Source organism: Brachionichthys hirsutus, chromosome 16, assembly GCF_040956055.1.
Source record: "Brachionichthys hirsutus isolate HB-005 chromosome 16, CSIRO-AGI_Bhir_v1, whole genome shotgun sequence".
NCBI classification, from domain to species: Eukaryota; Metazoa; Chordata; class Actinopteri; order Lophiiformes; family Brachionichthyidae; genus Brachionichthys; species Brachionichthys hirsutus.
Window position 1 is genome coordinate 11,301,607 of NC_090912.1, and position 12,937 is coordinate 11,314,543.

General features: G+C 46.3%; 1 protein-coding gene across 2 annotated transcripts; it reads left to right on the forward strand.

Annotated features, from left to right (window-relative positions):
- Positions 1–4,340: 4,340 nt before the first annotated feature.
- Positions 4,341–11,332, forward strand: zgc:86896 (uncharacterized protein LOC415190 homolog). 2 transcript variants are annotated; one of them, XM_068749878.1, is made up of 10 exons: positions 4,341–4,392; positions 4,886–5,047; positions 5,193–5,297; positions 5,963–6,185; positions 6,382–6,489; positions 7,385–7,591; positions 9,679–9,754; positions 10,207–10,397; positions 10,739–10,856; positions 11,171–11,332. In XM_068749878.1, the coding sequence occupies exons 2-9, from the start codon at positions 4,984–4,986 to the stop codon at positions 10,833–10,835; spliced, it is 1,071 nt and encodes a 356-aa protein (XP_068605979.1). In that variant the 5' UTR covers positions 4,341–4,392; positions 4,886–4,983; the 3' UTR covers positions 10,836–10,856; positions 11,171–11,332. The 2 variants fall into 2 exon arrangements, with proteins under 2 accessions (XP_068605979.1, XP_068605980.1); XM_068749879.1 differs by lacking the exons at positions 10,739–10,856; positions 11,171–11,332 and having other exon boundaries at positions 9,679–9,798; positions 10,207–10,391.
- Positions 11,333–12,937: the final 1,605 nt, after the last annotated feature.

The following is a 12,937-nucleotide window of genomic DNA, read 5'->3' on the forward strand; positions in this document are numbered from 1 at the left end:
TTCTATCATATAAAATTTTCAATTTATGGTCAAAATGTTTTCATCCTCATGTCCAAGTGACCATTTAAGGAGCTGACAAGATGTCGTGCATCACCTAAGTCCAATCGGTTCATCATTGAGTCCGAATGACAAACATGTTGAATGTAAAAAAAAACATTCCTGTCTTTGGACACGGAGCGACAAAATGGGGCAGGCGCAAGAACTTAGTAGTCGAAGCCGTGGTGGGGGCAAAGTATCAGCGCTCCGAAGGCTGCGCCCCGTCCCTCTCCATCGTCTAACACCTGGCCGGTCATCGTGTGAGGCGGCCGCGAATGACAGATGTTCAGTTTTGGGTGATCCAAGTAGGAACGGACATCGGCCTTCTGCCCTCTGGTGGTCCCTATAAAGTTTTAGGGTATTGTCCGACAGTATAAAAAAAGAGCGCCTACTTTACATCGAGGTCACCGCCAACTCTGTCAGTGAACATCATCATCATCAAAATGGCCCTAAGGTGGGATATTAGCTGAAATTTACTGGGCCCATTAATGGTCATAAAATGAGGAATCTCTGAAATGTAAATGGTACTGGGAATGTTTGCTGCCCATTTGTACCTCGGAACATTGCTTAGCCAGTAATTTGTTGTGTAAAGAGCACATTGAAATGTTCGGGGGCCAGCTTTGGTCTTCATATTCGGTATATCTGATACTACTGGTCTATTGGAATAAAATAAATTGTTATTTATACAGCTCTTATATATCCCAGTATGTGCACACACTGGTCTCCAGCCCATCTCCTGCCTGCCCCGCCCCCTCCACTCTGCACCCAAAATAGCCGGGTTTGTGCAGTGATGCGTTGACAGCGCCTCTATTTAAAGCTTCACACTGCCAGAGTCAGTGTAATGTGAGCGTGCCTGCTCTTTCTGCGTGGGTCTGCTCACACAGGCAGTTTAATTCTGTGCACGCTGCAGTAATGCCAGAGTTCTCCTTCCACTGACCTCACCAAAGGGCACTTGAGATTATTCAAGACAAATCAAATGTCATGTTTGAATGTTGAGAGGGGTTTTTTTGGGGTGGGGGGGTCCCTTTAAGGTAATGAAAATAGTTTTGGTCAGTTGGCCTTCATGAGTTCTGCAGCTATTTGCACTGGATTGTGCCTTTTCTTCTACATTTCCAGTTATCCCGGACACAAGGACCAGGATAAAATGAGCCCTTCTTCTTAGTTGGTCTGTAAGACAGAACCCAAACGATGCACGTCTAGATGTGCAGTACTTCGGTAGAGACCACGAAGCTTTGGCATCACCATCCCACCAGGCGACTCGTTTTATATTCAGACTGCGCTTTATCTTTGATGCGTCGGGCATAAAATTTAGAATGAGTTGTTCCACAAAGTTTAAAGCGCTGTTGAAGTAACGGCAGTAAAAACAGCTGAGTAGGAGAGAGGGAGAGAGAGAGAGAGAGAGAGAGAGAGAGAAGGTAGAGAAGGAGGGAACAGGTCTGAACGGGACAAAGACTGCCAAGTGGCTGAAAGTGGAGACGCACTCAGACATTCCTTGCCTCTTACTTTGGACCTCTGACTCTGCCTGCATTGACCCAGCTAGTTAATTACAGCTCATTTTTAATTCCTGCTCTCCGGGCAGCGTCAGAGACAGATGATGCAGGTGTCGCTTGTGTGTCTGCGATATTTAAACGGTCGAACGGGGTATTGTGGGGCGAATGGACGAAGGTGCTGCGTCAGCCGAGTCGTCGACCAGATTTGACATTTGCCAGCAGGATTGATTTGCCTTCCTGAACATGATACTGCATTTCAGCCAACCCGAGCTCTGTCCATGTAAGGACAGGCTAAAGTGGGAAATGTCTTCCCGGGATGAAGTTACCGACAGGGACTGGTGTGTGTCTGCGTTTTAGTGAGGGTGAGAGTGTGAAGCTTTCATGTCCTTGCACGCATCCTAGTGAGTGACAATTTTGTCCTATTAAAGCTAAACTCCGGGCAGTGGCGAAGTGAGAGCTCAACACCACTGGGAAAGAGCTCGCATTATTCCCAGACCTTTCCATGAACACCCCCGGAGAGCTCTCCTCTCCAGCCTCCAACGATTTGTGGAAATTGTCCGCAGTCATGGGATTTGGGCTGCGATTCTTGCTATGTAGGCGTGGAGACATTATTTGGAGGCAGCCGAACCGCCAGCCGAACCGCTTCATATTAGTCCCATCACGTCAGTGTTGGTTTGTGTAATTACTATTCCGAGATAAACAACGACTAACCTGGGATCTGTTCCAGGCCTTGTTACTCAAATCGCAGCAGATGCAGCTCTCTGGAAACATGATCAATATTCAAAGACGCCCCCTCAGCCAGCCGTCTGCCCTCACGAGCTGGCGTCTCATCCGGGGTGTACCCCGCCTTTCACCCATAGAAAGCTGCAATAGGCTGCAGCAGACCCGCAAGGCGGATGAGCGGCTGTAGCTGAGACGATTGGGATTGTCTCGTCTACAAGAAGATGGATGGATGGATGGATGGATGGATGCAACAACGAATGCAATAATAATTTTCCAAATATAGTATCCACATATATACTCCCACTCCCATGTACAAACTGTGGGGTTGTGAGTCATTTTTAATACATGTATACGTAAACGTCGGATACCATACAAATAATATGTGAATAAATACACATCCAGGACATCAAAGAGCCGTGCAACGGTTTTACACACACCTTCCCGGTGCGATCAATGTCTTTGCTTCGGGAATGGGCTTCAACATGAAGAACTGATGAAGGAAAGCAGACGCTGCCATAGTAGCTGCAAAACACAATAATCTCATTGTGAGCTTTGTCAAAAGCCTCGGTTTAAAAAGTCTTTGTCTTTGTTTAGGAACAGACTGTGTCATCCATGCAAGCACATTGTTTATGTGGATAGAGGAAAATTACTCAGAGCAGTTGCGGTTTTCTCCGAAAGCACAATTTAGGTGAATTGATCGCTCCAAATTGTCCGTAGGTGTGAGTGTGTGTGTGTATTTGTATGAAGCCTGTTCGTGTTGCCCATCCAAACCGACCACTGACAACAAAACAATGACGTGCAAGTCTCCTTTAAGGGAACATATCTCAGGACTTTACCTTTGAGAAGTGGAGCAACAAGTAACTGCCTTGTCAAGTTGCCCCAGGACAGATTCTCCCCTCCCCAGCAGAGGGAACTACAGCCGTAATCAAGATGGGAGAGAGAAGCTCTCCCAACCTTTTGGTGACACCCACAACCACAACACTAGAGGGAGCTCAAACAACAACCTGATTACACCCTCCTATAAGACAAACATGGGTAAATCATCTTTTTACAATACTGCCCCACAAGGGTGGAACTGTTTGACTCCTGCCCTCAAAACATGCACCTCTTTGGCCTCCTTCGAAACGGCCCTAAAAATACACCTTTCAGGGGGACAGAAATGGAGAAAGTCATCACGACTCTCTCCGGATCAATACCCTCCCCCCCCCCTCCCTTTTTTGTCCACCTACGTTGCACATATTAAGTGTCTTTGTAATTTATTTTTAATTTATGGTATTTTGCATCTGTGGTGTAAATGTTTTTTATTCTATTGTTATTTTGCATCAATTGAGTAATTTAATATTGGTTTTATTTTCATTTGTATTGTTAAATGTCGATGATTTATATACAAAGGACTTTCAACGGAAACAAGACCACAAGGCCTTTTTGGAAATGCTCCTCTTAGACAGGATGTTTGACTGTACTTGTACTATAATACGTATGCTACTGTTTGACTGTACTTGTACTTTAACACACACTATTGTTTGACTGTACTTGTACTGTAACACACTGGGACTCAGAATGGACGCTCTTTGCCTGTCCCATTGTGCTGCTGTTGCTATTTTGCACTACCGTTTGCTTGATTCTCTGTCTCAGTCTCTCTGTGTATATATATATCGTCACTTTAAGAGAGATTTTGGTTTTCGTTTACGTTCCTATGGGTGCATTAAGCCGTGGGCCTTCACACGATTTTATTATGTTCGCATAATGACAATAAAGTATCTTGAATCTTGAATCTATTGTTTGACTGTACTTGTACTGTAATACATTCTATTATTTGACTGTACTTGTACTGTAACACACACTATTGTTTGACTGTACTTGTACTGTAACACACACTATTGTTTGACTGTACTTGTTCTGCTCTAACATTCTATCTAATATGCTAATGCTAATATTGCTGTGGTACTCTGTGGTACTCTGTGGTACTCAGGGGTCCGCCCCTGCCCCTGATGTGCAGCATGAATGCACAGCTTCTGGCAGACACGCCCATCTCTCGCTCACGGTCACTCCCTTCAGGGAAACTAATGTGAGTTCCTTCACCCAGTCAAACTGCAAACTCTGTGTTGACTGCCCAGAGTCCACAGGCACAGCCAGTAAGACAGTAAGTAGTGATCTCTTATTTGTTTACTATATCCAAACGATTGGTTTATCAGTGCCCATGTGCGCCATGCAACGTTTAAAGTATTTGGATTTTCTAACCTCTCTAATAGATGCTGCAGCCCATTGATATGTCTGTGCTTACCTTTGTTTGATCATGCTGCGCCAAACTAATGCCTGGAATGTCTGTTATAGTCTGAGAGTATTTGATTATTGGAATTGGCAAGTGGCCCCTGTCCCCCCGATGTAAATGGACTCACTCTGCTGTCAAAATATCAAGGCCTCGTACCTTCACTCAGGGTCGGGATAGTGGAAGGCAGAGAGAGAGAGAGAAGACACAACGCTTGGAGCGTGTTTGCACAAGGTGCACCACTCCTAGTCAGGGCACACTCTTATCTCACTGAGTAGTTGTTATACTGGATGGTTCGTTGAATATCGATGTACAGAAAATGTCTTTACATAAATACATCAAACTGGATTTTGCTTGTCTTTTGAAGTCTGGTCCTACCTAATCTCCTCCTGGACATACGGCACATCTGCAGACTGGTTGCTGCAACAGCTACATTCCAACAGCCACTCCTTGTCCTGTTCAGACATGTCACTTTACAATTTCGGCCTGGAGCCAATCTCCTGCCACACCTGGAACAAAGACAGGACTCGTAAGTGACGCAACAAGCATACCGATCTGCAAGCATTACCTTGTCACATCTTCATCTCCATATGTTACTATATTTACTGCTGCTGTTATTATATTACAGTCATGCCGGTAAAATACCTAACATTTGTAAACATATATCCATAAAGAGATTGCAGCAAGTCCCAATAACAATGTGGTGAACATCTATGAGAAGAAAGGCAAAGACTGGCTGAAGATCCATGAGCTGACGGAGCACAGCGGACGAATCACAGGTGCCGCAACCTTTATCAGCTGATAAGTGAGGTAGAGGAGGGATGTGACGGCAAAATACCGAAAGAGGAGTAACTTAATTTGAGTACAGTATGCATTACAGTACAAAAGGTATAAACTATAGTTTTGAGAACAAGCCACAACAAAAGTGTAGCGATACACCAGTGAGTGAAAAAAAACCCAACAACTGTTAAACACTTGACATCTGGTAGAACTATTTATAGAGATTTATGTACGATCCATACAAAAAAACCTGAATTTCCAATTCCATTTTTGATAAGCCCTTATCTGACAGGGCAGACTTTAATCCATAAGTAGAGAGCCGGAGGGCTGTTAGTCAACCCACACCAGCCTTCCGCCTGTCACCCTGTGGGTTCAGCCTGCCCATTGAGATGGCTGGTTTCAGAGCCAGAGCTGTGCATGGAGGTGAGACCGACTATGTCTCATCAGAAGTTCTCAAGCTTGGCTCTTTACCCACCAGAGAGGTGATTGAACCACCAAGGCTCCAGCCTGCACCGAACCCCTGCAGCTACTCCTACGGCTTTACACCCACACTTTAGTTCAATTTCTGTTTTAATATCTGAATTGGTGGTTCTTGTGCTTTTGACATTTCCTACCATGCATCATTTTGCATTTGAATCGACCTTCACAACCTTCAATCCTTTAGGTATCGACTGGGCCCCAGAGTCCAACCGCATTGTGACTTGTGCCTCTGACCGCAACGCCTATGTGTGGACTCTGAAGGAAGGCGTGTGGAAACCCACTCTGGTGCTGGTGCGCATCAATCGTGCAGCCACCTGCGTGAAGTGGTCACCGCTGGAGAACAAGTTTGCCCTGGGCAGTGGCGCTCGCCTCATATCGGTCTGCTATTTTGAGCAAGAGAACGATTGGTGAGCAACACAGTTTGGTATAGAATGCAACTGATTATCGCTTCACAAGTCAAGGTTCCCCTCAGTCGCGTCTGAGCCTGAGGACGATGTGAGAACTTGAAATCGCAGCCTAGACTCTATCAAGAGTGGTGCTCACTTCCTACCTGATGCAAACATGGATCCTTGCAATGTGGATCTTCTCCTGTTCCCCTTTCAGGTGGCTGAGCAAACACATCAAGAAGTCCGTTTACTCCACAGTCCTCAGCCTGGACTGGCATCCAAACAACATCCTGCTGGCAGCTGGGTCTGCAGACCTCCACTGCAGGTAAAACCAGGGGGGGGGGGGGGGGGGCATCATTGTTCTTCCTCCTTTTGTCTGCGTGTGTACTTATTACTTTGACCATAGGGGGCGGCAGTAGCTCAGTGGGCTGGGAAGCGGAGATGTCCACGACTTCCCCGGTTCAAGCCCCAGCTCTGGTGGGACGTGGAGTGTGGGCTGGTGAGGGGCCAGTCTGTCTCCAGAGCACTGCCGAGGTGCCCTTGAGCAAGGCACCATCCCCGTTAACGGCTCCGGGTGTGCCGATCACGGCAGCGCCTTCACCCTACTCCCTCTCCGTGTACTAGGGCCCTTTGATACACGTATTAGTGCGTGGTTGTTTCAAGGGGCCCGTTGTTCTAGGGTGAAAACGCGATTTCATTTTGTGTCGGACAGATAGTGATTAATAAAAGTATTTCATTTCATTTTTCATAAGGTGTATTATTAGATCTTTTTATTAAACATTTTAACCTTACGGTGGCTAAATAAATGTTCTTGGTGCCGATGTGAGTGAGTGTCTCCGCTACCAGCCATCTTTGTAGACAGTAGCATAGCAGCGTAGCGGGCTCCCATCAAAGACAGTGTGTCACTTAGGATGACATGTAAAAACAATCCCAAACGTTGAGGGTTGAGTGTGATCCAACCATACGGGATACAAAGTCCTCAGTGCCTAGCCCCCTTCAGGATTCAATCAAAGCCAGACAGTTCCAGCCCAAGTCAGGAGGTGGTCTGTGGTGTTAGAACCAGAGACCCGGGCCTCAGGACGGAACCCTGAACAGCAAAGCTGTGTGAATACGATGGCACGCTCTCAGTGAGATTAGCACATATTTATATACACTAAACAACGTGTTGACCAGAACCAAAACTGGCCAACGGTAACCCAGACACATCCTGTGCCTCTCAGGGTTTTCTCAGCCTACATCAAGGATATTGAGGACAAGCCTGGACCCACTGCCTGGGGAGCTAAAATGCCCTTTGGGGAGCTGCTGCTGGACTATAAGGACTGTGGAGGGTGGGTGCACAGCGTCTCCTTCTCCCCATCTGGAGACCAGCTGGCCTGGGTGGCCCACAACAGCAGCATCACTGTGGCTGACGCTACGAAGGGGAAGGAGTGAGTACCGCCGGCCAGCCGTTCATTCCACGTCTGACGCTAGTAGAATTATTAAGATGGAAACGAGAAATATCCACGACATTTTGAAGCAGTATTGGTTACACACGAATACTGCAGTTATTGCAGAGGTGTAATATATATAGTATAATCAAAAGTCCCACATGTCTACCGGTACTTTATAACTTGATAGGAGCATCAAAGAGACAAACCCACAACGTGCCGTTGATATCAGAGCATTGTGCATGTTTTGCAGTGCACTTATAAGTCACTATGAAGCGCCGTAATTCACACGATCACTCTCTTACCCACGTTAGTGATTATCAAAGCATATTTCACACAAATAGATTACTTAGATTAGATTACTTACTAGATGCCTAAATGATGGTACCATTTCCAATATTTGATATTGTATAGTTTAATGTAGACATTTAGGATACATACGGTTCATAGACAGTAGAGGACGTATAAGATGCACCCACATATATATTTGAATTTATATTTGAATTACTGGAACACCTCCCCTGGGAGATGCCCCAGACACCTCAGCTGACTCTTCTGTATGTTGAGGAGCAGCGGCTCTACGCTGAGCTCCTCCCTGGTGACTGAGCTTCTCCCCCTGTCTCTAAGGGGGTGCCCAGCCACCCAGCGGAGGAAGCTCATTTGGACCGCTTGTATCCGGGATCTTGTCCTTTCGGTCCTGACCCAAAGCTCATGACCAGAGGTGAGAGTAGGAACGCGACGGTAAATCGAGAGCTTCTCCTTTCGGCTCGGCTCCTTCTTCACCACGACGGACCGATACGACGACTGCATCGCTGCACCGATCCGTCTGCCAACCTCACGCTCCGTCCTTCCCTCACTCCTGAACAAGAACCCAAGATACCTGAACTCCCCCAGGTATCTTGGGTTCTCCCCACCGTCCCGGAGAGGGCAGACCACCTTTTCCCGGTCGAGAACCGTGGCCTTGGATTTGCAGGTGCTGATCCTCATCCCACTCGCTTGCAAACCGCCCCAGTACGCGGTGAAGGTCCAGTCTCAATGACGCCAACAGAACACCATCATCTGCAAAGAGGAGAGATTAAATACTAGGGTCTCCAAACCGGACCCCCTCAGCCCCTGGCTATCCCAAGAAATTCTGTCCGTAAAGATTATGAACACAACTGGTGATAAAGAGCAGGACTGCCAGAGTCTAACCAACATGCACCTGGAACAGGTTTGACTTCCTGTCAGCAATGCGAACCAATCTAACTTCGATCTTCCAGACTCCACCACCTTGGAGCAGAGTCTGTGCAGGCCCGTGGGTTGCCGCCGCGGCAACGTTTGACTGATCTGCTCCTCCCTTCACCCGAGTGTCTAAGACACGCGGCCGGCGGTCCGATGACACAACAGCAAAGTCATCGACCTCCGGCCTGGGGTGTCCTCATGCCACGTGCACTTATGGACATCCTCGTTCTCGAAGGTCTTCGTTATGGACAAACTGTGACTAGGACAGAAGTCCAACAACAGAACACCACTCAGGTTCAGCTCGGGGAGGCCGTTCATCCCAATCACCCCCCAATGGTTGATATTTCTATGTTGGTGAGAAATGCACCTGTATCTACTGAAGTAGAGTCCAGAGAATCAGAATCAGAATCAGAATCAGTTTATTCTCAATGACGGTTCACAGACTTTGAATTTGTGCAACAGTAATGACTCAGATACAAAAAACATAACTACAGAACACAGGAGTGGATACACAGATGTGTATTAGGAGAAGCAAAACTAGTATAATCACGTAGTGCAAACAGAGTACAACTATTCAAAGATCGTATTGATTTCCTGGTCGCATAATAAACCAAGCTGCAGATGTTTGTGGGGGGGGGGGGGGGGGGGGTCGCCATATTCATAAAGCGCCTTTAAACTGAAGATGGGTTGTTCTACTGCTTCTGTTGTGATGTTTATCTCCTAGGTGGGATTTAATGAATGTTGTTTATCAATGTCAACAATCTTTTCAATCAAATCTTTTCTGCATCGTTTTGTTCTTGTAGGTGGAGCCAGAAATGATTTTGCCTCTTGTTTAACCACCATCTCTCTAACTTCCCTTCACACAGGGTCACCCAGCATAGCACAAAACATCTGCCCCTCCTGAGCGTGCTCTACGTCAGCCCCACTGATGTTGTTGCTGCGGTAAAGCCCCCCGCTGTGTGTGTGTGTGTAAACAGTACTTATGGGTAATTAAGTAGTCTTCAATATTTTGATTGACAATAGATGAAATGAAATGATGTAATGAAGTAGCTCTACTAATGAACTCTGAGCAGACTTTTTGACCGACTCTTTTCATATCGTTATGTTCGAGGTTTGTCGTCAAACAGATGCCGTTCAAATTCATGATCGAAGACCCAAATGAAATGTAACCTGTGTTTTCCTTCCGCCCATTCTTTCTTTAAACTTTATGGAATAGGAATATAATGGGCGGGGGGGGGGGGGGGCAGGAGCTCAGAGTGCAAATAATAAGAAAATGCAAAATCCACGCACTGCATCTTGTACAGATTTATTGATTGAGGCAGAACTGATGAACTAAACCGATATTTAAAATGTGAAGACATGCATCATTCTGCTTTTCTCTTCTTTTGTCCCAGGGTCATGACTGCTGCCCCTACCAGTTCACCTACAAGGGCCCAGGTGAGCTGCAGTTTGTGAAGAAACTGGACATCCCCAAGCAGGTCTCCAAGAACAGCATGTCCGCCATGCAACACTTCCTCAACTTGGACAAGAAGGCCACCGAGGAAGACAGCAAGGAGATGGACACCCTGCACCAGAACAGCATCATGTGAGGACTACATAGCAAACACGGTGCTTTTCTGGACAGGGATTAAACAGCATCTATGCTACCGAGCACCGCTTCGTGTTATCTCCAAGCCTAGAGCGCATCAAAGCGAGAAAATATCTCAGACTGTGTCAAATGGCGAGAACCCATCACTGCACAGGCTCAAAAACCACACACACACACACACACCTGAATCCTCCTGGCCCTCCTTTCTGTGTTCCCCACTTTAACGTTTTCAAGGTAGAAAACCAGACATGTAATCTGATTCCAACCAAAAAATCAATCTGTTGGACCCCTTTATCCTTCACAAACTAAAGTACATACTGTGTGTGCGTGTGACACAGACAACTGTGCATTGTATCTGGGGAGAAAGGCAAAGTGGACGCCTTCAGCAGCGTGGGTCTGGATGGAGCGATGGTGATCTGGGAGGTCAAGGAGTGACTCTTCATCACACATGAAGCTGTGAGTGATCAACCTGCATGTAAACATTATCACAGTCCTCTCATTGGCTGCAGATCTATGACATCAAATAGCTACGACTGAAGTTGGACGGGACTTGAATTGTGTTTGAGCGATCTGCCACACAATCCTGATCCAGTACATTTCGCTCCCAAAAACGACTTGAGAAAGTTCAATTGTCTTTCCTGCCGAGCCATTTTGTTACTATACCTTTTTTGTATGAAGAGTTGTACTTGTACACAAACAACTTGATGCACAGCCTAATGCTGTCTGTCCTGTAGGATCGAGTCTAACTTATTTGTCCCCTTGTCCTGCAGCCTGGAGGAGCAGGAGATGAACAAAGCAGGACATTCTTGTGGACGACGAGGCCACGCCTTCTAAATATGGCTGCTTTTCAGAATAATACTGCCAGTACATGTGCTTTGTGATATTTTACTGATTCTATCACTATTTCAAATAAACGCGATATTTACGGGCCAGTGCGAAGTCTCGCTCTTCACATTTCTGTTCGTGAATACTGACTAGTACTACTGACGCTTCTGTCGTACTACTTTATATTTGTGTCCTTAATTTTCTGTTGTACTATTTAAACGAGTATTTTGCTGAAGTGCCTCACCAGAATCATCAATACTTCTCATGATGAGTTCGACTTAAACACATCCTGCTTGCAGTTGAACTGATGCTATTCTGTTGGCTCTGTTTACACTTTCTTTATTGATCGGTCTCGGGATTTTAGCTTCATTTTTGTCTGTCTGACTGACTTAAAGGAGACATATTATGAAAAACTCACTTTCCCATGTTTCTACTCTATTATGGTGCGTTTGGGTCCTGATCAACCCAAAAACAGCAAAATAAACCATCCAGGCAATCCGTGGTAGTTTGTGTAGTTCTGTAATCACCTCCTGAAACACATCTGGAAGAAATCGCTCCCCTTCTGATGTCACAGAGGGCGAACGTGCACAAGATGTGCGTGCACATGCATGCACATTCATTGCAAACTTAGTTTCAGTTTTGTTTCCAGAGGCTTTTCTGACAGAGCTGTTTGAGACAGAAATGAGGGACGCTGTCCTGCAGCATCTGTTTGAGACAGAAATGAGGGACGCTGTCCTGCAGCATCTGTTTGAGACAGAAATTAGGGACGCTGTCCTGCAGCATCTGTTTGAGACAGAAATGAGGGACGCTGTCCTGCAGCATCTGTTTGAGACAGGAATGAGGGACGCTGTCCTGCTGCATCTGTTTGCTATTTTGACAAAAACCTTTACAGATATTTCATATAAATGTCTGGGAACTGCAATATCTTGTGGTAAGAAAGTATAATATGTGATCTTTAAATGTACCTGAAGTGTCTTTTGAGTATTTATCATTCACTGTTTATCCTGACAGAACCACTGTAAGTGGCGACGTGTTCAGGTCCCAGACTCTCACCGTCCGATTGTTGTGTTCAGTTCTAAATCCCAAAGTCTGTTAACTCCACGAAGCAAAATCTGTGAAGCAAAGTCCGAAGATGAGACGGACAAGCAAAACGGAGTGACGTCACAACTCAGAGCAGACAGAGTGAAAATATATCCATCCATCCGTCTTCACACAGACACGGAGAGGACGACAGACTACACAGAAAAGAATCAAACCTGGAACCTTCTTGCTGTGAGACAACAGCACCACCCACTGCGCCACCATGCCGCCTGCATGAGGAATCACTGCGTCTAAATACGAAGAAAGAACGAAAGAGGTTTCAAATGGGTTGAATTCTGCAAGGAGAACAACCTGATAACCACGAAGACAATGTTCACACATCACCCAAAGACCAGACAGAGAGGGGGGGGAGACAGACAGACAGAGAGCGAGAGAGGCAGCCACATAGAGAGAGAGAGGGAGGGAGAGAGACAGACAGACAGAGAGCGAGAGAGAGAGGGAGGGAGAGAGCAAGACAGCGAGACAGCCACAGAGAGAGAAGGAGAGAGAGGGAGGGAGAGAGCGCACTACACTTCCGACCAATCACAACAGACATCATCGACAACAACGACTCAATACGAGCCAATCACGGCAGGGTAAAGTGTGACGTAGACCCGTCAGCTGTTCTTGTT

What these genes read in the sequence shown, in the direction of transcription:
- zgc:86896 (XM_068749878.1), top strand. Translation starts at nt 4,984, where the DNA reads ATGTCACTTTACAATTTCGGCCTGGAGCCAATCTCCTGCCACACCTGG. An exon ending in GCACAGCGGACGAATCACAG is followed by an intron (nt 5,298 to 5,962) that starts GTGCCGCAACCT and finishes TCAATCCTTTAG; the next exon opens with GTATCGACTGGGCCCCAGAG. An exon ending in CTGCACCAGAACAGCATCAT is followed by an intron (nt 10,398 to 10,738) that starts GTGAGGACTACA and finishes CGTGTGACACAG; the next exon opens with ACAACTGTGCATTGTATCTG.